Source organism: Scylla paramamosain, chromosome 1, assembly GCF_035594125.1.
Source record: "Scylla paramamosain isolate STU-SP2022 chromosome 1, ASM3559412v1, whole genome shotgun sequence".
In the NCBI taxonomy this organism is placed as follows: Eukaryota; Metazoa; Arthropoda; class Malacostraca; order Decapoda; family Portunidae; genus Scylla; species Scylla paramamosain.
In genome coordinates, this window is record NC_087151.1 from 31,817,216 (window position 1) to 31,843,894 (window position 26,679).

Below are 26,679 nucleotides of genomic sequence, written 5' to 3' on the forward strand. Positions count from 1 at the left end.
AGTCTGTTCTCAGCGGGTCTGTTGATTAGCTACGATTGCTGACAGGTAAGTCCACCAAGTGCCATGTCATCTCGGTGTGTGTGTCTGTGTGTGTAACTTCACTGATTTCATGAAAATGTCATACAGTTCTATGTCGAAAAATGTAACTAAAAGGGAAATAAATAAACAAATAAATAAATTATTTAAAGAACAAAAGCCTGTAACTAGTTAGGCAGTTCTCTCCGACTTAGACAAAGATATTATGAAGTACTCCAAGTTGAAGAAGATGAGGTACACGTAAATTACCTTTTTTTTTTTTACTTGACAACCAGGTACTGGAGAAGTTAGTGCCTTCCACAGCGGTGTAATGTGCCAATGTTAGGAGCAGCGGCAGAAGCTGAGCCAAGGACCGGCCAGCAGACGATGCCGCTTGGCTGTGTAGCAGCTGATGAGCCTTGGCAAGTTGGCTTTCTTGCCACCACTGAGTTTGGGGGGAGTGATGAAAAAAAAAAAAAAAAATTGAGTCGCAAATGGCACAGGAGAACTAGAAAGTTACTTAAGACTATAAGAAAAATACAAAACAAATCTCAAGATAAGATTTACGTTGTGCCTTGACAACGGCTCCCTATTCTAACATGTAATAATTTATATTCGGTTGTTCTCATAACCAATGACTGGTTTTCTCTTAGTTGTATTATTATTGTTGTAGTTTTAATTAGTATGTTATATTCTAATCAGGGAAAGAAAAGTAGTTGATGTACCGGTGTTGAGTGTTATATATGTTTTAGTGGAGTTGCTCAGGGATAGGGAGTTTCAGACAAGCAAAAGGACATATGGAGGAAGGGTTTCATCTGTCACCCGATACCTGAGTCAAGGAAAGTGGCTTCCTGACTAAGCTGTCCTGTGATAATTATCTCGTCTGCTTGTCACGACTTTGGTTAGTGACACCCTGTACGCAACTCAAAGGTCTGTAGTTACCTAACGCCCCCTCAGCCTCGCCAGTCACTTTAGAATGTTATACAGTTATAACTAATAATTCTTGTAGCGGTATCATTATGCATATCCACCCGTCTCACGGCAAAAAAAAAAAAAAAAACGAACACACACACTATCCTTTCAATGACTGGAAAGAGGATCCCAGCTAAAAACTGAGGTAAATCTTTGAAATTTCGTCCTGACCTTATTATTCGTTTGTCACAAGGTAATATGAGGTTAGAAATGCTCCTAGCAGTGTGATCTAGACCGTGAGACACTTCATACTTACATGCGGTTTATTGGGGGAAACTGCAATTATACCAAAAAAAGCTTATCATGGGACTTGGTGTACTGAAATGTTAGTTATTGCGGTGTAATTAAAGTTTCCCCCAACAAACCGCACGTAAGTATGAAGTGTCTCACGGTCTAGATCACACTGCTAGGAGCACTTCTAACCCCATATTACCTTGTTGCAAACGAATAATAAGGTCGGGACGGAATTCAAAGATTTACCTCAGTTTCTAGCTGGGATCAATGACTGTTTCCACAGTCATTGAAAGGATAGTGTGTGTGTTCGTGTGTTTGTTATCAATGCTGGAGTGTGTTCGTTTGTTAGGTTAGGTTAGATTAGGAGGTAAATTTATAGTTTAAGCCAATGTCCCCAATCTCTACCCACGGCCCACGGCGTTATTATTAATTTCCGACAAGTAGTGGAATCATTAGAAATGATGTGAATAGTGAGAAAAACAAAATGAGGTAGGTTATTACCACGTAGTGTGTAATGGCTTAAACTATAGTAAAACCCTAACCTAACCTAACCTAACAACTGAAGTTCAGGCAACAATACACCATTTATGTTTACCTGTGGACTTAGAAAAAGTTGAGAGCGCTGTACATTCCCAGGCCTATTGTGGCATTATTATTAATTTCCGACAAGTAGTGTAATCATTAGAAATGATGTGAATAGTGAGAGGAACAAAATGAGGTAGGTTATTACCACATAGTGTGTAATGGCTTAAACTATAATAAAACCAATTAGGATAGGTAAGGTTAGGTAAGGTTAGGATAGGTAAGGTTAGGTTACCTTAGCTTTATGGTTGTGTTCGAATATACTAATGGTGGGGGTTCGAGGGGGGCACAGCCCCCTGGTTATAATAGGTTTTTGGTTTGCTACATTTAGGAAATTTGCTTGACTTCTAGGGAAATTTCCCTACATTTTCAAGGTCTATATATCACTCGTATGTGCCCCCCCCCCTCCAAAAACCCCTGGTTCCCCACAGGCCCCCAAGCTTGCTGGAGGGGTTGGGGGGAGTGTGGGTAGAGATTGGGGATATTGGGTGAAACTGCAAATTTACTGTTATTGCTATTTAATTATGAGGTATTATTTTAGAAGAGGACCATAACACTAGACATTCAGGAGTAGTTTTTTTATTAACTTTATGGATACTGAGAAACTTACTTTATTGAAGTTTTCGTTGGAAATTAATGCCTTCCATGATATGAGGGACTTTTGTTAGGTGATGCATGTAGGTTAGGTCAGATTAGGTTAGATCAGGTTAGGTCAGGTCAGCTATCATCTCCATTCAAGTACCCTAAAATGACCATTTTCATGTTCCCCACCCATAAATCCTGCTTCCTGAGTCCTCAACATTGTAGGGGGATGAGGGGAGGAGAGGCAAAATTAAATATTTCAAACATGTTTTATGCTTACAATTGTCTAACATAAAAAAAAAAATAATAACAATAATAAACATCATAGTTTTGTACCCAAAATGCAGTTTGGTCCTACTGTAAAAATTTATCAATTATGATGGCAGCATTTCAGTGTCCATCACTTTGACGTTGATATCGTTTTGTCGTTTACATTGTTTTTTCGTATTTTCTTCAAATATTGGCCAAGAGAGGTCATTGCTGGGGACCTGTCATAGAACCACATAACTTCCCACCTATTTCTGTTAACTATTTTGTTATTTCATGTTACTTAACATTTTTTCCTATTACACTCTCTGAGGCACTATATTTTTCCTCAGTCTTATTATTTTAGGTTAGTGCATTATTTTACACTTAACTTTTGCCACCATCAGATTTACCTAATTTGTTTCTTGTATGGTTAGTAGAAAAATATTACTTTTTTTACTCACAGACTATTTAACATTAGATGGATATTTTCATGCATGACATTAAAGAGAGAGAGAGAGAGAGAGAGAGAGAGAGAGAGAGAGAGAGAGAGAGAGAGAGAGAGAGAGAGAGAGAGAGAGATTATCTCTATTTCACATTGCCATGCACTGTCATTTAATGAACTCTTGAAAGTGAAACTTGTGGTCTGCATCTTGCCTTTATGAACTATTCTTTATCTCAGTAGCTGTTGACAAAACAGCATATTATTATTTTTGTCCAAGAACATCAACTTAAGCAAGTTCTAAGTCTTTGGATTTTTCTGGGATATCTTGTATAACAAAGGATCAAAGGGAGTCACAGTGCAAGTCTCTGAATGTTAACAGATGATAATCATAGCAGTGAATGAATTAGAACTAGAACTTCATCTATCACAAAATAAGTTTTGCAAGACAGGTTCAGGATATAGCTGTTATGTTCAGTGAGTCAACTTTACTGGACCAAAACTCTGTGGCTGTGTGATGCAAGTGTGACTGATGGTCTCGTGTGGTATGTATTTATTTATTTATTTATTTATTTTTGTCTCTAGATATAGTGACTATGCTCCGAACACTGCCTGGATCAAGCATGTGGAGAGGTTTAAAGAGGATGCTTGCACCAAATGCTCTCAGTATGAGGAAATATGACTTATTTTGGTGAGTTTTCTCTTCTTTCCATCATATTTGTATATTATTGTTCTCACAAAAATACATTTCACAGGCAATGAATATTATATAGGTTCACAATCTTTTATCTGAAAATAAAAAATCCACATTTTTTTATATGCATGTTGTCTGCACGTACATCTATGTTTGGGACCTAACAGGAATGGTGACCATAAATTTGAGTTTCATTGTAACATAAATTTGTTTCCATAAATGTATATCTAAAAATTAACCCTGAGTTAGGAGCCGATATATTAGAAGTGGCATCATGGATGGTTTTTCACTCAAGTGGTATGGTGCTGATACACCACTGAGCCTCTGCTACAAGAATAATAATTTGGTCAGACCATAAAGATTATGCTTTTTGTCATTGTCTGATGCCTCAAATGTAATTAATGCAGTTTATAGAAATTCATTTTTCCTTTTACAGTAACAAATATATATGTTTTGGAGTCCATGTGAGTGACTTTTGTGGCAGGTGGTGACACTCTTACTGCCATCACTATCTACCAGTTAAGTTTGCAAACAAGACAAAAGGAAGAGTGTATAACTATAACATCTGATGATGTTTCTATTGCTTGCTCAAGCCTATTAATAAATACCCTGAGAATATAACTGGGTTTAATGGTTATGAATTGGTGCAATACAGGAGGAGCAAGTTACTGAGACAGACTACTATATGTCTGCCTCTGGAGAGTGGTGATGGTATATGTAATACTAATGCATTCCTAACTTCTTTATTCAGTCAATTAAATTCAAAGGACTTAATAGCCCCCACTTGTGCTATGGTCACCATCTTCCTTTCCTTCATTTCTCTCATCTCTTGAACAAAATTAAATGTCAAAGGCTAGAACAGGAAAGAAAAGAAAAAAAGGCCCACAGGTGCCCATCATGGCTCTCTATTCCTTGCCATATTGCTTTCTTCCTCACTATATTTTACTTGGAAATAGTAATTTTACTATGTCATGATTCTTTTACCAAAAACAACAGTAATATTTAAAAATCTGCTCTAAAATTTGAGAAGTTTTGAAATCTGAAGTGTCTGGTCCCAAGGATTTGGAATAACAGTATGTGAATCTGTATGAAAACGTTTTAAAATGTAGTTACTTGAATTTAAAAAAAAAATCATATATGTTTAACTATTATATTTTTTGTGATTTTTTTTAATTTATTTGTAACAACTTGAGCAAAATGCTCTCTCTCTCTCTCTCTCTCTCTCTCTCTCTCTCTCTCTCTCTCTCTCTCTCTCTCTCTCTCTCTCTCTCTCTCTCTCTCTCTCTCTCTCTCTCTCTCTCTCTCTCTCTCTCTCTCTCTCTCTCTCTCTCTCTCTCCACAGCACTACAATGAAAGATCAGCCACAAGATAATGAAGTATCCATCCCTATACAAGAGGCAAGAATATCCAGTAGCAGTGACAATAATGTACATTCTAATGATAGTGAGCATAGTAACAGAGATGGAAGAACAACTTATAATGAGGAGGAAGTTGCTAAATTTCGCACAATGGCTGATTCTTGGTGGGATCCGCATGGTGATTGTAAACCTTTACACTCTCTTAACAAGTTAAGGTAAGTTAATTATATATATATATATATATATATATATATATATATATATATATATATATATATATATATATATATATATATATATATATATATATATTACTTTGTGATAAATTACAACTTTTAGGCCATTATATACATACACTGGTCACAATCCTCAAATCTCAAAGATTTCAAAGTAAATCATCTCATATATTAAGCCAATGGCTTATTTTCCTCTTCAGGTAGTTTTTTTAATCTGTATAAATTGTTTATAATTTCAGAGTAGCACTTGTTCGAGAAGGTTTGATAAATAACCAGGTAACCACACGAGAGCATATTAGTGGACCCAGACCACTGACAGGACTTAAAATACTTGATGTTGGTTGTGGTGGAGGAATTCTGTGTGAGGTAAGCTTCTGTTTATAGGGTCTATTGTTTTTTTTTTTTTTTCATACTTGATAAAATTAAGGCTAGTATGGAAAAGTTAGTACATAGTTACAGTAGATAAAAAAAAAAACATGTATCATGTGTTTATTCTATTTGAAACTCAAATGAAATTGTAACTACCTCTTTTTAAAATTTATTTTATTATATCATTTATTTATTTATTCATTGTTTATATATTTACTTTTGCACATGACATTAAGATTTCCTATCATATTTTTCATAGTACTAAAATTATGTTTCCTGTCATGACATCATTTTTGAGACCACTAACCTCATTCAAATGATCATCCACATAATAAACTGATATGCTGAGACAAGGTGACACACTTACTATCATTTTAGTCACAGAGGGAAAGTACAAGTCTTCAATAACAACATAGCATGAGCAGTCTGGATCTTCCTTCATCAGAGTACAGGAGCAGACCAGTCTATTCATGTTGCAGTTGCACCATGATAAACCCATCCCCTGTCCTGCATCTGTTACCAATGCTGCTTTTGAGATAAATGTTTCATGATGCATTCATCTTTAAAAACTTTTCTTCCAATACCTGAAGATATTTTACAGGAGAACACAGCATCTATCTTAAAGAAATGTCTGTAAATTAGTTTATTGTCAATTCAGGATCTTATGTTATTTGTTCCAAAAATTAACTGATAAGAAATGTCACCATATATATATATATATATATATATATATATATATATATATATATATATATATATATATATATATATATATATATATATATATATATATATTTTTTTTTTATTATTTTATTTATTTTATTTTATTTTATTTTTATTTTTTTTGTCTGTGTGTGTGTGTGTGTGTGTATACTGAATCATTAGACAATGATTTTGTAAATTGTTTATGTATTTGTTTTCAGCCTCTTGCAAGGCTGGGAGCAACTGTAACAGGTTTGGATGCAGCCCAAGAGAGCACAACTGTAGCCAGGCTACATGCAGATCAGGACTCCAGAGTAAAGGAGAATGTTGTGTAAGCCAGTATATACAGCACTTCCTTTACAAATAGATATTTATCTGAAAACGCTATGTAAAATTACTGTCCATTATGGAGACTATATCAGATAAAGTACTTGCATAATATTTTTTTCAGCATTTCTTCATGTAATTCCAGATACATACATGGAACAATAGAACAGCATATACAGGAAATTAATTGCAAGTATGATGCAGTTGTGGCCTCTGAAGTCCTGGAACATGTGGATGATACAGAATTATTCATTTGCACATGTGCTGATGCCATTAGGGTAAGTTCCAGGTTTGGCTCTCCAGTAAAATATGGAAAATTCTTAGCATCACTATTTTACAAATTGTGGTTTTAGATGTTTCTCTTTATAAGTGTGCAATACATTATTCTGGTACAACTGGGACATAAGGAATATCAGATGACAAAATTTCTAGAAAGTCATGGTGGTAAGCATTTAACACAAATCTTTTTTAAAAGGATAAAGGGGGCAGTAGGGGGGGGGGGCAAAAAAAAATCTATATCCAAATGAAAGTTTACTCAGTGCCTCAAATACTTTGATAGGACTTAATTGAAGGGTATAAAATATTAATTTCAAAATTAGTGATGATGGTTCTCTCTGCAGCCAGGAGGATCACTGTTTTTAACAACTATCAACAAAACAACATGTTCCTGGCTGGGGGCCATTGCCATTGCTGAGCACATGCTACACCTCCTTCCTCCTGGAACACATGACTGGAACAAGTTCATCCCTCAGCAGGAGCTCCTTTTTCTGCTTGAAAGAAGTAAGTTACTCATGGTGATATAAAGCACACCAGTATGTTATGAAAGTAGGGTTTGGTCATTATTAAGACACTAAACAAAAGCTAGGTTTTATATGCTTTACAAATTGTAAATATCACTTAATATTTCTTTTCTAATAATAACATATTATTTTCAGATGGATTTGTAACCAGAACTGTTCATGGGATGAGATACAACCCTTTGATCAATGAGTGGTTCTGGCACTCAAATATATCAATAAACTATGCAGTACATGCTATAAAAGAATGTAGCTGTATGTAATTTTGTAGAGTTCTGATAGAATTGATGTAAGTAAAATAATACATTGTTATCAAGCTTTTGTAATTTTTTTATTTACTTTCACAAAACAGTTTGTACTTCAATACTGATATCTTCATCTATTACATTAAAATCATTATCATTGTCAGTGGAATAAAGTTTAAATTATATGTACTGACACCAAGTCCTTGAAAATAATAACATTCATTAAGAAATCTGACAGTAAGTAAAGTAGGAAAATAAATGTGTGGTATCTGCATTGCTGCCACTACATGTTACTGGAGTTGTGATATTTTTTTGGTGACCAGTACAAGTAAGAAAAGGTCCCCTGTATGGCTTGGCCTCCTTCAGTGTGTAAGTAGCTAAGTAACAGGAGAATAACCTGGAAATCCTCAGAAAACCACCAAGAGAAAGGCCAATTTGCTTTTTTGAGATCATCTGTTCTTTTGAAACAGTTTGAGTCGAGGGAAGGGGGAAACTGAAATAAAAAGTTCTAGAGTTTACCAGTAAGAGGGACGAAAGAGTGGACATAGTGGTTAAATACTGCATTAGGAAGGTGAACAGAATAGGGATTGGAATTAGCAGCAAGCCTTGTACAGCAAGACCATGGAAGGAGACACATGCAGTTAGCAAGTTCAGAAGAGCAGTAACCAAGGAAATTATGGTAGAAGATAGGATGATGCAACATTGTGGCAATGAGCGAGAGAACACAGTCTAAGAAAAGAGTAACTGATGTGATGAAAAGCTTTTGACTCCACCCTCTTTAAATTTAATTCAATTATTTACTGTATTGTTGAAATATTATATAATGGGTTTGCAATGCTAACAATATGCCTGTTGTGAAGAGAACCCCATGGTGTGGCCCCCAAGGACAGGCTTACCCACCCTCTTTAGTAGGTGGCCTGTAGAGTTGAACATACTCATGACCAAGCAAGACTACAGTTACCCTCTGCTAAAATTCATTAAACTGATGTCATCAGCATCACCCTTCCACATCATCTTGATTTCAATCGGTTGAGTTCTTTCTCCTTAAGTAAGGTATCTGCAGACTTTTCAGTCAACTGAAATATATAAAAAAATCATAAGTAACCATGAAATATATTTTACAAATCAATAGTGTGTGTGTGTGCAACACCTTGTCTTGGCATTCAATAGTACAGTAAAACTTTCAATATATTGTACCAATTATGGCACAAGCCACTCCAACACACACACACACACACACACACACACACACACACACACACACAAAAAAAAAAAAATAAATAAATAAAAAAATAAAAAATAAATAAATAAATAAAGGTAATTCATGTCACCTAACTCATGTGAATATGGATGAAGTAATGTATCCCCCTACCAGTATTTATGCTTGGATCAAAGACTTGGATGTGGAATAGGGTACACCAGCTGAGTGTGTATGTGTTGTGGTAATGAGTCATTTGAGATAAGTGAAGCAATATCAGTGGATGGAAGCATTAAGAGCCTGTGTAATGGCTACAGTATGGGCATCTGGACAAACTGTGTGAAGAGTATTCGTTGAATGAATGAAAAGAAATACACTGGAGTTTTTTGGCCACACACACACACACAAAAAAAAAATAAATAAATAAAAATAAAAAATAAATAAATAAAAAAAGGTACATGACTGAAATCAAAGGGCCTGGTAGGAGACAAAGGCCATTCAGGAGGTGGAAGGATGTAACAGGGAGAGGTTTTGAACAAAAAAAGAAAGAATTTTTGGATAAGAAGAAGTGAAGCCTATTTTACCACTGTCATCTCTTTAGGGGATATTTCCACAAGGAACAGAGCTAATAGAGGTACTGGTACATGTTTCTGTAAAATAAGATTTTTTTTTCTTCCTATGTTTGATTCCAAGTCCTTAACCCATATTGTTTTTTGATAAAGTAAATGAACTAAAGAAAACTTTAATATCAATGAAAAATCAATCAAACATTGAATCCAAATTATTTATTTTATTTTATTTATTTATTTATTTATTTATTTATTTTTATATAATTATTATTTATTTTTCTTATGGCTTACCATATCAAGTAAAAGTTCCACCTTCAGCTTCAGCAGATTGTTTTCCTCTAACAAGGACTGATTTTGCTGACGGAGATGAGCCACCTCACGGTTGCTGACACGCCCCCTTGGTCCACTCTCTTTGGGAAAAAGAGTTACATATACAGAGAAACATCATAAGGTATCTGTCAATTCTGCTAAAATTCAGCAATTACAAGATTAATTATTAAACTAACCTGATATCCACTCTCCATCCTCAAAAGTAGCATTTTGTCCAGAAATATTCAATTTAATCTTACTAAAATCATGAGCTAAATCTTGCCCTGATTTGTCTGATTCTCTTCTTAAACTTGACAGAGATAAGGATCTTCTTGGAGGAGACTTGCCAGGTGAAAAGCTGCGACCAAAGAGATTAATGGGCATAACTGCTCTCTTGGGTATGCCTTGAGAATCTCTCAAGAGGCAAAATTTCAGCACCCTGAAAACATTAATACTCATATAAAGTATCATTTTATATTCCTCTAACAATAGATATCATATAATGAACAATATACTAAAAGAATTATAAATAATTGAAAAGGGAAAGAAATACCTCTGCTTCATGCAACCAGTCACCAATGTTCATAATATGTACACCTAGTGTTTTTTTAAAGCTTTACATCTAAAGTCACATTCTCTCAGCAGCCACTAAAGAGGCAAAATCATCTATGATGTTTAGAGAAATTTTAAAAAGTTACCTTGAATAAGAGATTGTAATAATTAGTTATATTTAGTACTTAAATAGGATTACATAAAGATAATATTAGCATTTTCATCTGAGGGCTAAGTTGTTAGGTTTGGTTAGCTTTAGGTTCAGTTAATTAATTTTACTGTTGATTCCTTTCTTTGTATAACGAAAAAAAAAAAAAGAAGCCCACAAATAAATAGTAACTTTCAAAATATTTAAGCTAAGATTATTACCATAAAACCCATTAAGTGACTTCCATAATGTGGATAAGAATGTAGCATGATGGATGCAATGTGATGCTCTCCCTTAGATTATCATGGAAACATTGAGACACTGATCTGCAGGCGGGATAAACTAGTCATGAGAAGCTTAATTACGATAGGAATCGAATCTCTGTGAGGATAAACAAAAACAAAACAAAAAAATAGGAAGTTTGACTCTGATAGCTGATCAGATAGGATGATCACCAAGGTCTGAGTGGATTTCAGACAGCCTTCCTTGTCTCACCACTACAGCAAGGGATCGATGGAAAGTTGTTATCTCCACGTGCGCGATGGCCCTTTGTTTGGTGACTCAACATACGGTAAAAAAATATATATAGTGCTCAGGCAGCTGTGAGTGTAGCACAGGCCACAAATACTCACGTCAGATTGTTTGTTTACACTAGGGAATGTTCGCTGTTTGCATTCTCCGCCACGGAGACCGACGCACGCGCGACACTATTATTATTATTATTATTGTTGTTGTTGTTATTACCTTAAAGAACGGGTGAAAAATATCACATATATAATTATTAAAGCTATTATATTAAAGATATCTCCATGAGCACTAAAAACGTTTTGAACTTAAATCAGAGGATTCTCTCTCTCTCTCTCTCTCTCTCTCTCTCTCTCTCTCTCTCTCTCTCTCTCTCTCTCTCTCTCTCTCTCTCTCTCTCTCTCTCTCTCTCTCGTTAAATCATGTGCGGTACATAATTGGTTTTGAAATATATTCATACATAAGCATGCAATTGTGATAAGAAAGATTACGTTGATTACCTTTCCCTTGTTATCTTATCTTGGAACATTTCCTTGAACAGTCCGCGCTCTCCGCATTGTGATCTATCAGGTGTGCACGGTGTACTTAGTGAATAACGTCTACCTAGAGAGGAAAACAAAGAGCCAATGAAAAAAAAAAAAACATAATAACAGCAATAATAACTGAGACTAAAGACGATTCAGTAAATTCATATAAGCATATCCATCGTGAAATGTTAAAAGCAGGATCGTCGCCCAAAAGACAAAGCAAGAACAATTAACAGATACGCACATACAACACAACCTCATGATGTCCAGAGTTCAGCAATCATTGGTAAGGCATGGCATCATGTATTTCTTTCTTTATTTATTTATTTTCCCCGACAGCAAGCCATGACTAGCACGTGCTCAGTGATCCGTGATCGATCCAAGATTTCGTTACAGGGATGGCTCTCTATTCATATCTTAACTATATATATATATATATATATATATATATATATATATATATATATATATATATATATATATATATATATATATATATATATATATATATATATATATATATATATATATATATATATATATATATATATATATATATATATATATATATATATAAAGAGGAGGAGGCAGTAGACACCTGCCGAAACGATAATTACTCCCAGTGAGGTCTAAAGCACTGTTCAGGGGTGCTGTGAACTTATCATTAAACCCAGCTGTGACCTCACTGAACGTTTGCCTTTGTGTCTCACAACACGAGGGAGCAGTTACAGCCTGCCCTCTAAAGACAGCTCTCTTCCTCCGCACAAAACTACAAGCACCTAATAACACACGCACCCTTCACTCAAAAATTTTAAAAACATCATGGCGACTCCTACACCAGCCTCGGAGTCCCCATCTGGGGAGGGGACTATAAATGTTCCCAGGTCGGACTGCCTTTCTGTTGACGACCCTAAGTGTCTTGACAACCCCCTCAACTTTTTCTTCATTAACTTCTGCAACATTCGCGGTCTAAGATCTAATTTTCAATCTGTAGAACACCACCTCTCCTCTTCTAAACCTCATCTTCTTTTCCTCACTGAAACTCAGGTGTCTGAGGCAACTGACAGTAGCCCCTTTTCTGTTCCCTCCTACTTTCTCTATCCTCATTTTCGATCCAAAGCTGGATGCTGCGTTTATGTGCGCAATGACTTAACCTGCTCTCGTGCCCACGCTCTTGAATCTTCCGAGTTTTCCACCATCTGGCTACGACTACAGAGTCATTCTCATACTAAATTTATCTGTGCTGTATACCTCTCACCTAACTCCTCTGACTATAAGAAATTTTTTGACTACTTAACTTCCAAAGTGGAGCACATTCTGACCCTCTTCCCTTTAGCAGAGATCTCCATTCTTGGAGACTTCACTGTTCACCACCAGCTTTGGCTTTCCTCTCCCTTCACTGACCATCCTGGTGAACTAGCCTACAGCTTTGCTATCCTCCATGACCTAGAGCAATTGGTGCAACATCCTACTCGTATTCCTGACCGCCTTGGAGATACGCCCAACATTCTTAACCTTTTCCTGACCTCTAATCCTTCTGCTTATGCTGTCACCCTTTCTTCTCCGTTGGGCTCCTCCGATCACAATCTCATATCTTTATCTTGTCCTATCGCTCCAATCCCTCTTCAGGATCCCCCTAAGCGAAGGTGCCTCTGGCGTTTTGCCTCTGCTAGTTGGGGGGACCTGAGGAGGTATTTTGCTGATTTTCCTTGGAATGACTACTGCTTCCGTGTCAGAGACCTGTCTTTGTGTGCTGAGCGCATAACAGAGGTGATAGTGTCTGGCATGGAGGCGTACATTCCTCACTCATTTTCTCGTCCTAAACCTTCTAAACCTTGGTTTAACACAGCTTGTTCTCGTGCTAAACATGATAGAGAGGTGGCCCACAAAAGGTACTTAAGCCTTCCATCACCAGAATCTCATGCACTTTATATTTCTGCCCGGAACCATGCCAAGTCTGTTCTCCAACTAGCCAAAATCTCCTTCATTAACAGAAAATGTCAAAACCTTTCAAGATCTAACTCCCCTCGTGGTTTCTGGCATCTAGCCAAAAATATCTCCAATAACTTTGCTTCTTCTTCTTTCCCTCCTCTATTTCAACCAGATGGCACCACTGCTATCACATCTATTTCTAAAGCTGAACTCTTCGCTCAAACCTTTGCAAAAAACTCTACCTTGGACGATTCTGGGCTTGTTCCTCCCTCTCCTCCAGCCTCTGACTACTTCATGCCACATATTAAAGTTCTTCGCAATGATGTTTTCCATGCCCTCGCTGGCCTAAACCCTCGGAAGGCTTATGGACTTGATGAGGTCCCTCCTATTGTTCTCCGAAACTGTGGCTCCGTGCTTCCACCTTGCGTAGTCAAACTCTTTCAGCTCTGTCTGTCAACATCTACCTTTCCTTCTTGCTGGAAGTTTGTCTACATTCAACCTGTTCCTAAAAAGGGTGACCGTTCTAATCCCTCAAACTACTGTCCTATTGCTTTAATTTCCTGCCTATCTAAAGTTTTTGAATCTATCCTCAACAGGAAGATTCTTAAACATCTACCACTTCACAACCTTCTATCTGATCGCCAGTATGGGTTCCGTCAAGGCCGCTCTACTGGTGATCTTCTGGCTTTCCTTACTGAGTCTTGTTCATCCTCTTTTAGAGATTTTGGTGAAACTTTTGCTGTTGCTTTGGACATATCAAAAGCTTTTGATAGAGTCTGGCACAAAGCTTTGATTTCCAAACTACCCTCCTACGATTTCTATCCTTCTCTCTGTAACTTCATCTCAAGTTTCCTTTCTGACTGTTCTATTGCTGGTGTGATAGACGGTCACTGTTCTTCTCCTAAATCTATTAACAGTAGTGTTCCTCAGGGTTCTGTCCTGTCACCCACTCTCTTCTTATTATTCATTAATGATCTTCTAAACCAAACTTCTTGTCCTATCCACTCCTACGCTAATGATACCACCCTGCACTTTTCCACGTCTTTTCATAGACGTCCAACCCTTCAGGAGGTAAAAATATCACGCAGGGAAGCCACAGAACGCTTGACTTCTGATCTTTCTAAAATTTCTGAATGGGGCAGAGCAAACTTGGTATTGTTCAATGCCTCAAAAACTCAATTCCTCCATCTATCAACTCGACACAACCTTCCAGACAACTATCCCCTCTTCTTCAATGACACTCAACTGTCCCCCTCTTCTACATTGAACATCCTCGGTCTGTTCTTTACTTATAATCTGAACTGGAAACTTCACATCTCATCTCTAGCTAAAACAGCTTCTATGAAGTTAGGTGTTCTGAGACGTCTCCGCCAGTTTTTCTCACCCCCCCCCCCCAGCTGCTAACTCTGTACAAGGGCCTTATCCGTCCATGTATGGAGTATGATTCACATGTCTGGGGGGTTCCACTCATACTGCTCTTCTAGACAGGGTGGAATCAAAAGCTTTTCGTCTCATCAACTCCTCTCCTCTGTCTTCAGCCTCTCTCTCACCGTCGCAATGTTGCATATCTAGCTGTCTTCTGCCGCTATTTTCATGCTAACTGCTCTTCTGATCTTGCTAACTGCATGCCTCCCCTCCTCCCACGGCCTCGCTGCACAAGACTTTCTTCTTGCTCTCATCCCTATTCTGTCCACCTCTCTAACGCAAGAGTTAACCAGTATTCTCAATCATTCATCCCTTTCTCTGGTAAACTCTGGAACTCCCTGCCTGCTTCTGTATTTCCACCTTCCTATGACTTGAATTCCTTCAAGAGGGAGGTTTCAAGACACTTATTCATCAATTTTTGACCACTACTTTGACCCTTTTATAGGACTGGCATTTCAGTGGGCATTTTTTTTTTATTAGATTTTTGTTGCCCTTGGCCAGTGTCCTTCCTACATATAAAAAAAAAAAAATGCTTAATTGTATAAACAATGTCCTCTATTCTTGTACAGAGTCCGTTAAGAACCATTATTATTACAGATGCGAAAATGAAGTGGCTATGATCTTTGCATACTGATTTCACTGGCCAGTGTGAATTGTCAAGGTAACTTTACCATACCAACAGGTGAGCTTTATTTACTACGTGCTGATGAATGAATGCATTGTTGCACCACCACCATCACCACCACCACCATGAACATTTCCCTCAAAGCTTCGGCCACTTCCCACATAGATTAGGACATCATCATAGCTACCGAATATTTATAACCATCCATACCCTTATCTTTCCCAGAGTTTTTATATTGGTAGTAATCCGACAACACAGATTCCCCTAAAACTGATCAAAATTAGATAGGAATGAGATTTGCGAGGATGAAAAGGGATCTAAAAAAAAGGGATTGGCAAGGTGATGGCAAGGGGGTGGCCTTGAGTTTTGCCTGGTGGTGCATCCTGGTAACACTAACCCAGAATTTCCTAGGCGAGGATGGCTGCCCAGGTCCTGCTACACTCCATATATATATATATATATATATATATATATATATATATATATATATATATATATATATATATATATATATATATATATATATATATATATATATATATATATATATATATATATATATATATATATATATATATATACACACACACACACACACACCCACACACTTTTATGAGGTGGTAGGATGCATTTGGTTCTCCCCAACATTTAAAACTGATAGGTGGTATACTCGTAACTCATAAGGGTTAACTGGAATATTGTACTTTGTTGTGATGCAGTATGTGACATCTTATAGTATGTTACGCACATTTTTCCAAGCTGTTACTACTTTGTTAAATTTGGTTAACATTTGTTCGTTCATTACCTCAAACTAAACAATCCACCATGAAGTACTCATTACCGTGCCGGCGTACGCAACCATCTTTAACTCTTGCATACCACTAATCCAGATATACAAAAACAAATTTTCCCTAAAGAATAGTAAATAAATAAATAAAGAAAGGAAACCAAAATCAATCAATAATTCAATATTGTTACGAAACCCTTGGAGGAAAAATAAGAAGCCATGACATCACAAGTGAAACACTAAAAGCTCCGACGCCTTCTCGGAAGTCAACCCGAAACTTTGCTCAGCAACAAATACTGTCGACACTCACCCACCTCAACATTTTCCTGTTATGCCTGCTTGTTCGGCCTATGGCTGCACCAGGAGGAGTGACGATGAAGAGATATCACTTCAACGGTAAAGTGTAGACATTTTCATGGCCAGTCATCACATGAAATACTAGAAAACTGGGTTAGATCATGAGCGCGCCAAAAAAAAAAAAAAAAAAAGCGCGAGATGATATGACGTTATTTTAAGAATTTAATTTGCCGTTCGTCTTCCGAGAGATCCACATGCAAGCAAATCAAAATAAAGTAATGCAGAGTTATATATGTATCACCAGAAGTGCAGTGAACACTGACTCTTACCTATTAGAAATGATAAACGATGTGATGAATCTGTGCGTTTGTATGCCACAAACTCCTCTGCTATACTATTCACGACTGACAGTTATGACTTGCGCAAGCAAATGTCAATCAAATTGCTGGAATATTTAGCTCCTTGTGGCTTCATAATTAATATTAACAGTATTTTCTCGAAACCTGCAAAATCCGTGCTGGATTAAGGGTGTCTTGAGCCCTGGGCAGTGAGGCAATCCAGGGCACCTCTGATTCGTTGACCTTTCTTTTTTCTTCAATTGGAACATTTGAATGCCTGATTATTTTGGTCCCCTTTCTGCGTAGGCCCATGATGGCCTCCCTAAAAGTCATTCCAGGGGCTGCCATCACCATCCCTTAATCCATCACTGCAAATAACATGTCCAATTTAACCGAACATAGCCCACCATATTGTAAAAACAGCAAGTAGTTATGCATATTTTATAGAAAGAAAGGTATTTCTTGATAAGAAGTCTGCTCCTCCCCATTCCGCACCCTAACGTCTCAAACAAGTTTGAGGACATGCGGGGATTTTTTTATTTTTTACTTTATTTATTTATTTTTATTTATTTATTTTTTTTATTTTTTTTTGTGGGGGAAGAAAAAATAAGTGAAATAAGGGTCTTAAAAAATCTAAGGAAATTTACCTTAATATTTCGAATTTTCCTAGCGTATCCCAGCCCCTAGACTCCCCACCCATTGCTAGGATGTTAACCTAACCTAGCATAGCCTGACCTAGCCGGTCAGGCTGAACCCCCCTTGGACCCCCAACCCTCACTAGGATGTTAACCTAACCTAGCATAACTTAACTTAATCTAACCTAACCTAGCATAACCTAATCTAACCTAAACCTAATCTAACATAACTTACCAAATCTAACCTAACTTAGCATAACTTAACCTAATCTAACCTAACCTAGCATAACCTGATCTAACCTAGCATAACCTAACCTAACCTAGCCAAGGGAGACTACAGTCCCCCTCTGGATCCCCCCCTGCTAGGAGATTAACCTAACCTAGCATAACTTAACCTAACGAGGGATCTCAAAAATTATACCATTATGCCTTATTTGTGTGGTGTTGATATTCTCAAACCAGTGGAGGTGGATACAGTTCAGCAGCTTTGTTGATAAAGACGTGAAACCTCTTCTTCATGTCTCTGTGCCGCATCTCAAATACATTTGTAGCTAAATAACCCACATAGTGAGTTTTTCTCCCAAACTCTGGCACTTTTCTCTTCACCTCCCTCCACTGTTGTGTTTGTATGTGCTTCAGTGTCAGGATCAACGAAGTTGTGGAAGTGATTCACAGTCAGGTGTTTGAACCATTCACTCTCCAAACAACTGTATGCTTTCCAGCAGTCACTAATAATAGTTGTTCCTGGTAAAATATGGTCTTTTATTATAGTGAGAAGAGTGTCTCTGTTTATGGCTTCTATGGGCACCAGAAAACATGAATGAGTTCCTGCATATACCACTAAACACCCTCTTCCCTTCTATTACTCTTCCAACATTATATTTTCTTTTCCCAAATTTAGATTTATCTATTTCCACAATTCCTCCAGCAGCACCAATTTTTTCCTCCTGTCAAACAGACCAAGCAACTAAAACCTCACAAGCAAGACTCAGTCAGTCACTTATAGTTTTGTCATCCAGTCCGAGTTCATCTTTTGCCACTTTGTAAGAAAAGTAGTCATGCACAAAACAAATTCACAAAGTGCATATTTGTCTCAAAATCAACATGGCTCTTGTCAAACCTTGTGCTTTAATATATATATATATATATATATATATATATATATATATATATATATATATATATATATATATATATATATATATATATATATATATATATATTGAGAGAAGAAAATTGCATTTTTTCTTTCCTTTCTTAGGCACTGTGTATATATCTTGTCAGACCAAAATACCTTTCTACATATCTCTACACAGCACTCCTTCTGCACTTTTCACACAGTTTCTTCTCAGGCAGTAAGCCATGTTTCATTAAAAACTTTAGTAAGCCTTCACAGTCCTTGAAATAAATTCCTATAAAATCCCTATAGGACAAATAACATCCTTCACAACTCGCGGGAAGATGTTCATCACGTCCTACTTTGTTGTTAGCCATATTAACAAATGATACTGAGCCTCTATCAGAATGCTTGATGTATTCCTAAAACAAATGAAAAGTGTAACTGAACCTACCATGGTGGTTGCACAAATGGCTTCGTGAGTGGCAGCACGTGATTGGAGGGATCAGGTGTATAGATACCATGAAATCCTAACATGAAGCTACCTGCAAATCCCAGTTATAAACAATAGAAAATCATTTCAATGTTTATTCTTGATTGGTGCAGAGCTCACCGGACTTAGAAAATGTCAAATTTCTCCACACTCAAGTACTATTACAGCCATACTAGACACGTGCCTAGACTAGACTAGTGCCTACTAGACACTGTTGAAACACGCCCTCCTCTAAACATAGCGCCTCCCACAGCTCCATCAGACACTTGGTAGCGGGGCTCTTGGGTGACACCTGCTCCCAGCACGGCTGTCCCTTGCCAGCCTCAAGTCACTGGATTACAGGGGCCAGATCAAGGTCTTCTCACTGGTCCTTCCCCCACTGCTCACTGGCCACTCTTGCATCTCGCAGGACCTGCAAATGCTGGCATGTGATGTCCGTCTTCCTCCTGGAGCAGTGAGCACAACTGGGTTCACAGGGGTGGCAGCTGAGGCTGTCATCATTGTTGTGCACCCTCCCAATGTGGTGCACAATCTAGTAATTGTATTGCTCAAGCTTGCCCAGCCACCTTGCAAGCTGCCCCTCCTGCTACTTCAATGTCTTGAGCCTGCAGAGAGCAGCATGGTCAGTCTGCATCATAAACTGCCCTGTAGAGGTAGTTGTGAAAGTGACTCAGGTTCTTCACCACTGCAGCCAGTTCCTTCCTCATCACACAGTAGTTCCTCTCTGACTTTGAGAATTTTGTGCTGATGTAATAAGCCACCACTTGCTCTCGCCTCCCAATCCCCAAATCCCTTGGCACTAGTGTCTGTGTCCAGCAGGTAGGGTAGGCTATGGTTGGAGTAGGGCAACACAGGCATGTCCACCAAGGCTCGCTTCAGTGCCTTGAATGCCTGCTGGCACACCTCATCCCACTGGAAGTGTGCTCCCTTCCTTGTGAGCTGGTGAAGTAGAGTGGCAAAGGTGGTGAACTGCCAGTAGGAGCAGCATAAACAAAGAAGCTCCTCACCCCAGCTATGTCGGTGTTCACTGGGCAGCCCTTGACTGCTGTCACCTTCAGTGGGTCCATGTGGACACCTCACCTCACCATGTGACCCAGGGAAGGGACCTTCAACTGAAGAAAGGTGCACTTCTTGGGGCTGAGCTTCAAGTTTACCGCTCACAGATAATGCAGCACCTCCTCCAGTTGACCCATCTCCTCCTCGAAGGTGTTTCCGAACACAAGGATGTCATCTAGATACACCAGAGCTGACTTCCACTGCAGCCCCTCAAGCACTCACTCCATCAGCCTTTTGAAGTAACTGGGGGCATTGTACATGCCAAAGGGCATCACTCTAAACAGACACAGCCCCTAGCCAAAGGAGAAGTTGATCTTCTACTTGTCCTCCTCTGCCATCTACACCTGATGGCACACAGACTTGAGGTCCAGCATCGAGAACCACTGGACTCCAGCCAACATATCCAATGTGTCGTCCATCTAAGGCAAGGGGTACGCATCCATCTCTGTCATGGCGTTAAGGGCACAATAGTCGACACAACCTCTTCATGTTGTCTTTTTCAACCACCAGGATCAGTGACAAGCACCATGGGTTGTCAGACTTCTCAATCACACCTGTGGCGGCCATCTCCTGCCCAGCATGCTGCATCTCCTCCTGCTTAGCAGGTGCCAGTTGATGGGGAGATTGCTTGATGGGGTGACTATCTCTGGTGTGAATAGTGTGCTTCACCAGGGATGTATGGCCCAGATCCAGGTCACTGCTGCTGAAGATGTCAGCATACTGGGCAAGCATCCTTTACATCACCCTGGTGGCCTGCTCCTCCGATAGATGGCTTGTTCTCCTACGAGCTAAGTCCTCCAGATGTGGGGATAACATCCTCACCGCTGCTTCTTTGGCCCTCTTGACCCCAAGGCATGGCTCCTCCCGGGATGGTGGGGTGGTGGAAGTGATCAGGTAGGAATCCTCTCACTTGCTGACAGTGCATCTCTTCAGCCATTTGGCTCTGCTGCTCAGTTCCCTCACTCCAAGCATCACCTCCAAGGATCAAGGGCATCTCCTGGCCATGTATCCTTGACTTCCCCTATTGGAGATCCACACATACTCCTACTCACATGAGGAAGTCAGTCTACAGCAGGCACTGGTCATCAAGGGCAGTGATGAAGACAGGCATGTGCTCTATCAGGCTTCCCATACCAACATTCACGATCATGGAGCCCGGCATGGTGACACACTCCCCTTTGATGTCACACAGCTGCTTTGCAGCCTCTGGCATGCCACACGCCTCCACCAAGTCCTCCCTCATTAACGTCCTCTTAGAGCCCATGTCCACCACCAAGTAAGCAGGACACCCATTCACTGTGCCCACCACTTGCATGGCCATGGGTGCTGCCATGACTCAGCAATATAGTCCTGGTAGGGTTGTGTGACCCCCAGGTGAGGCAACAACCTCCTGGCCAGCCCAGTCATTTTTCCTGTTTCCACCACTCACTTGGGATGCTGGTAATCCCTTGAGCAGTCCCTTGCCAGGAGGTTCACTATCTCCTTCTGTGCCATCAGGTATGCCCAGCGAACCAAGGACTCCACCTCCTGCACCAACTGTATGAGAGGCTTTCCTCTGCCCCTCACCCACACCTTAAGGCACACCCTGTGCACCTCAGCTTGCTGGAGATGGCCAAAGCAGCAATGCAGGACCTCCACCATGTCACTTTATGACACCTTTTTGGGCGGCATCATGTGGCCCAGGATCTCCACTACCTGGTCCTGTAGACTGGTGATGAGCTGCAGGACTTGTTCCTCCATGCTCCACTCTTGGACCTTTGCCAGTATCTCAAACTGAGCCTGGTAAGCCTCCTAGAGAACCTTCTTGTCAAATTCTGCTGACTTCCTCTTCCTGTGGCTTGTCTGTAGGGAAGGAGGCAACTCACATCTCCTGCCATCTCCCTCCTCACTGCTAGGAGGCAAGTGAGGGGAAAAGATGGAGAGACCTCCCAGGGTGGGAACAGATCATCTGGCCTGCACAGGTGCCCACATGTCCTCTTGATTTCCTGCAAATTCTTCCCAGGTGACATGCCGCTCTGCTACCTCTTGATGGCATGTTGCCACTGCTGTGATAACTATGATGACTGCTGTACTATGAGAGTTAGCATGTCTGGGTTTTCCTCCAGGGCAGGGAAAGCAGCCCTGCCAATACATGGCAACAGCGTATCCTTCTCTCCTGTGCTTCCTGCCTAGCCATCCACCATCTTGACCTTGTCTGCATCCCTGGCAAATCAAGCCACAGGACAGTATCCCTCTCCTGACACCGTTGTTATGAAAGTGCCCTTCCTCCCACACCTCACTTCTGCAGCCCTTCCATGAGGGAAGCATACTGTCCAGGCTGACAGGAACCTCTCACTGCTCTCACAGGGAAGGAGAGAGATATGCAGACTTTTGCTAGACATGCTGTTTATTCATCAAAGCTGCATATACACAGCTTTCAATACCTAACTAACTCTGACATGCCATAGCAACTCCATGCACACTCATTGTCCTGGCACTCATTCTCACTCATAATGACATGGAGGTAATCAGAAGTACACCAAGCCCATACATGGTGCAAGGCAGGTCCATCACTGAACACGGTTTTGCTCTCACTCTCAGTGCTGTGATGCTCCAACTGCTGTCCCCTTGGGATGACACACTTGCTCCTGCCAACCCCACCCTGCTCTTCTCTCTCACACCCTAACACAGATAAACAGACAGAAATGCACACATACACACAGGGATATATACATAGCAATATACTTTTCTTATGAGCAAACAAGCCCTTTCTCAGGGAAGATGGCAGAAATTAACATCCATAAATGTTTCAACACCTTATTTTGGATATATTCAACAAGCTGTTTAGAAAAAAAATATTTGGTCTTTAAAGGTGTTTATATCTCCCTGGTAATATTATGTACAAAGATTTTATCCCATTGATGAAGTGAGAGACAAAAAAAAAAGCATATGAGAACTCTTCTCATCATCTCTGTAAGCTTTGAAAATAGTCTTATGAAAGCCTGCCTCTTCTTCACTCCCTCTCAAGGCAGCAGAGCCTGCTGAACTCTGGGGTCTTGGTCTGCCAGAGTGAGGTATTGGCTGATAAAAGTTGCAGGCATTTTGATGTTTATGTGTTAGAGATCGTCAGCATGTTGGAGAACTGTCAATAATCTCTGATTCATTGAGAGAGAGAGAGAGAGAGAGAGAGAGAGAGAGAGAGAGTCTTTTAGTTAATGTTCCATATAATTAGATAATTTTCTAGAGCCTTAAGAACAATTTTTTTATTTTTATTTTTTTATTTATTTATTATTTATTTTTTTTTCCAGTCATGAATGAAGACTATAGTTTCAAAGCTGCTTACCTGGAAAATGCAAGCAAAGATTGTCCAAAGAGAATGAAAACATCATCAAATGAGTTTTTTCCTTGATTTATTCAAGAAAATAATATATATATATATATATATATATATATATATATATATATATATATATATATATATATATATATATATATATATATATATATATATATATATATATATATATATATATATATATATATATATATATATATATATATATATATATATATATATATATATATATATATATATATATATATATATATATATATATATATATATATATATATATGTGTGTGTGTGTGTGTGTGTGTGTGTGTGTGTGTGTGTGTGTGTGTATACAGTCAGCGACACTCGTGATTAGAACTCCCACCAACATGAGTGTCACATTGCACAAACTGGCAGCTCACTCCTCCTTGGTCTGAAAAAAATCTGCCATGAGAAAATAACTACATGGCAACTTAAGTTAGCCCCTCATATGTTTTGAAAGCATAGAGTAACAAGTTTAGTGTTTGATATAGACAAGCTACCTTTTCTGACTGCTCTTTGCTTCGGCTAACAAAATGGTTGTGTTTATTTTAAATTAAATGTTCTACTGAGGTGATGTGCAATGCCTGGAAAATATACAGGCCACAATTACATGGTATGAATGTTATAGTTTCATTAGAAACTCCACCTGTTTCCTTCTCCACTACTCTTACTGCCATAACAATATATATATATATATATATATATATATATATATATATATATATATATATATATATATATATATATATATATATATATATATATATATATATAATCTTAGTCAAAATTATTATTTTTATTGCAATATCTTCCCCAACCTTCCTACCATGACAGGAGAAAGCGTGGATGTCAGAATAGGCCCTGCAATAGGGTCAAAAATCCATCCAAGTGAAATTATCCACGGAATCTTGTCTCACTTGAGCGAAGGCCATCAGTTGCTGGAGCCAGAGAAAAGTAACCCCCTCACCACAGCCACACAGGAAGAGCCAGCCAATAACAGCTCGTGCTGTAAGTCATGTGTCACACCAGTGTAGGCTGACCCTGAGTGCTGGATGGATTTTGAGTGAATCTACACCTATGCCTGGACACCTCCCCATGACCACACCCACACGCTTCACACCCTCCCTCCAGCCTGTTTGCTGTCCTTAAATGACAGGCCACCGCCTTAATTTTGCTGTTACACAACACACAATCCTTTCATTATTATGGTGGACAACAGCATACCCCGTGATGAGCCAGGACCCTCCAGAGGAAGAAAAATATTGCTTAAAGACAAAGAAGCATGGGGGAAGCTTATGTGAGCTTTGGAAGCATCAGATGATTTTATTATTTCTTTATATTCTACTATCCTTTATACCGGTATATTTTCATAATGTTTATTAGTTTATTAGTTTCTTCCAGTTCCATTTTTTAAGGTTGTATCATTCTCTTCATTTGTCTTCATCTTAGGAAGTACTTGTGTGTTGATTATGTTTTTCCTTCATAAAATTGATAAGTTCACTAAAAAGACTTAATGGTTGTGATTCCCCTATTAGTACATAGAAAATAAAACAACTTAATTGAATAAAGGAAATAAACAATGTGTGGCACTAGATACAATTTTAATGTAGCTGTGTCATATCCTTAACAAAATCCTATAAAAAAAATGGTCACTTATTTATTTTTAATAATATAATTTTATTTTAACTTCATAACGTAATTCAGCTAAATAATTGTAAAGAGCATAAATTACTGAATATTTTGATACCAGTCATTACTTTCTGTCTCAGTCCATTGAAGAGATATTGCATGTTTAAACTCACAAAACTTTGACAGCGTTTTTCTCCTTTTTTAAATTTTCGGTGCTTACATTACTCTGGCTGTAGGTACCTCATATATATATATATATATATATATATATATATATATATATATATATATATATATATATATATATATATATATATATATATATATATATATATATATATATATATATATATATATATATATATATATATATATATATATATATATATATATATATATATATATATTCTTTTCTTTTCTTTATATCCATGTTCCTGTCTGCATTAAAAGGTAACACCTAGGATCCTCTTGTTGCAGATACGGTGTGTGGAGAGGGGGGATGGAGCAGGTGTGGAGGCTGCGATTCAAGCTGGAGCATCAGTGGACAGGGTGGAGAGAGGTGGATGGGCAGCTCTACATCATGCTGTAGCAAGTGGCAACAGTGAAATGGTTCACCTTTTGCTGGCCTACTCTGCCAATCCTGATATCAGGAGCATGGCTCAGGGAGAGGAGGGTATGTAGCTTTTGTTGAGGCATCCAGACTTCCCGGCAAGACACATTTGATTTAACCTTTCTACAGTGAATACTGTAATGGGTTAGACCAGCAGGAGTAAGAGATGGAGTGCAGCAATTTACCGCACCACATGTGGCAAGATTCAATTGACTGAGATTTGGTACATCAGTCAATTAAGAGCCTCTGTGAGTGCTGCAAGTGCTGATGATAATGGAACAAAAGTAAATGATAAATGAGGTGGAGATGATGATGTGCCATAAGAACTCATGGAATTCTTAAGGTAATTTTTCATGTCTATCAAATATAATTATTTTTTTCCTGTATGGGATGTTATTTTTGTAGTGTTCTTTTGGCATAACACAGACCATTCAACTACCAATAGTACTATACTTTTTTGCATGGGTATGGCAGATTAGTTTAGTAGGCACTGGTTAGTTAATGTATCAAATTTGAACTCAGGATCCTTATTACATAGGAAAAACTTTTTTACTTTCTCTCTCTCTCTCTCTCTCTCTCTCTCTCTCTCTCTCTCTCTCTCTCTCTCTCTCTCTCTCTCTCTCTCTCTCTCTCTCTCTCTCTCTCATTACTCTAGTGAAAAATATGAAACATCTAGAAAACCATTTTATTGACAATTTATTGACACACTATACCTAATCAGTGACTCCATTTGCAAGAAAATATGTATGCTTTA

At 38.4% G+C, this 26,679-nt stretch overlaps 4 protein-coding genes across 29 annotated transcripts in view; 2 read left to right on the top strand and 2 right to left on the bottom strand.

The window, feature by feature from the left end:
- The window catches only part of LOC135103754 (metaxin-1-like), a 16,448-nt gene extending 16,020 nt beyond the window's left edge, over nt 1–428 (bottom strand). For 2 of the 4 annotated variants that reach the window (XM_064010483.1, XM_064010473.1), the window contains exon 1: nt 288–428. The gene's annotated coding sequence lies outside the window, so the exon portion shown is untranslated. Of the gene's footprint in view, nt 1–285 lie in introns of all 4 variants that reach the window. The other 2 variants (XM_064010463.1, XM_064010455.1) reach the window with 2 other exon arrangements.
- Nucleotides 302–7,877, top strand: LOC135103775 (ubiquinone biosynthesis O-methyltransferase, mitochondrial-like). Of its 10 annotated transcripts, none has more exons than XM_064010504.1 (8): nt 302–437; nt 3,665–3,764; nt 5,110–5,340; nt 5,601–5,727; nt 6,654–6,763; nt 6,905–7,037; nt 7,380–7,539; nt 7,695–7,877. In XM_064010504.1, exons 1-8 carry the CDS (start codon nt 428–430, stop codon nt 7,817–7,819), a joined length of 996 nt encoding a protein of 331 aa, XP_063866574.1. In that variant the 5' UTR covers nt 302–427; the 3' UTR covers nt 7,820–7,877. The 10 variants fall into 10 exon arrangements, with proteins under 10 accessions (XP_063866574.1, XP_063866565.1, XP_063866646.1 ...); XM_064010495.1 differs by having other exon boundaries at nt 420–437; nt 3,659–3,764; XM_064010576.1 differs by lacking the exon at nt 302–437 and adding an exon at nt 700–945 and having other exon boundaries at nt 3,659–3,764.
- LOC135103857 (protein chibby homolog 1-like) lies at nt 7,872–17,172 on the bottom strand. 7 transcript variants are annotated; one of them, XM_064010750.1, is made up of 6 exons: nt 17,025–17,172; nt 16,713–16,836; nt 11,603–11,705; nt 10,075–10,316; nt 9,860–9,978; nt 7,872–8,877 (listed from the first exon to the last, which is right to left on the bottom strand). In XM_064010750.1, the coding sequence occupies exons 3-6, from the start codon at nt 11,629–11,631 to the stop codon at nt 8,812–8,814; spliced, it is 456 nt and encodes a 151-aa protein (XP_063866820.1). In that variant the 5' UTR covers nt 11,632–11,705; nt 16,713–16,836; nt 17,025–17,172; the 3' UTR covers nt 7,872–8,811. The 7 variants fall into 7 exon arrangements, with proteins under 7 accessions (XP_063866820.1, XP_063866830.1, XP_063866850.1 ...); XM_064010760.1 differs by having other exon boundaries at nt 16,709–16,836; XM_064010780.1 differs by lacking the exon at nt 11,603–11,705.
- Nucleotides 11,774–26,679, top strand: part of LOC135103716 (ankyrin repeat domain-containing protein 35-like) — a 32,884-nt gene continuing 17,978 nt past the window's right edge. For 3 of the 8 annotated variants that reach the window (XM_064010346.1, XM_064010397.1, XM_064010388.1), the window contains exons 1-2: nt 11,774–11,915; nt 25,793–25,988. In XM_064010346.1, coding sequence (XP_063866416.1) covers nt 11,889–11,915; nt 25,793–25,988 — 223 coding nt within the window. In that variant the 5' untranslated portion in view covers nt 11,774–11,888. Of the gene's footprint in view, nt 11,916–15,583; nt 15,669–16,683; nt 16,795–24,520; nt 24,695–25,792; nt 25,989–26,046; nt 26,269–26,679 lie in introns of those variants that run through there. The other 5 variants (XM_064010359.1, XM_064010351.1, XM_064010370.1 and 2 more) reach the window with 5 other exon arrangements.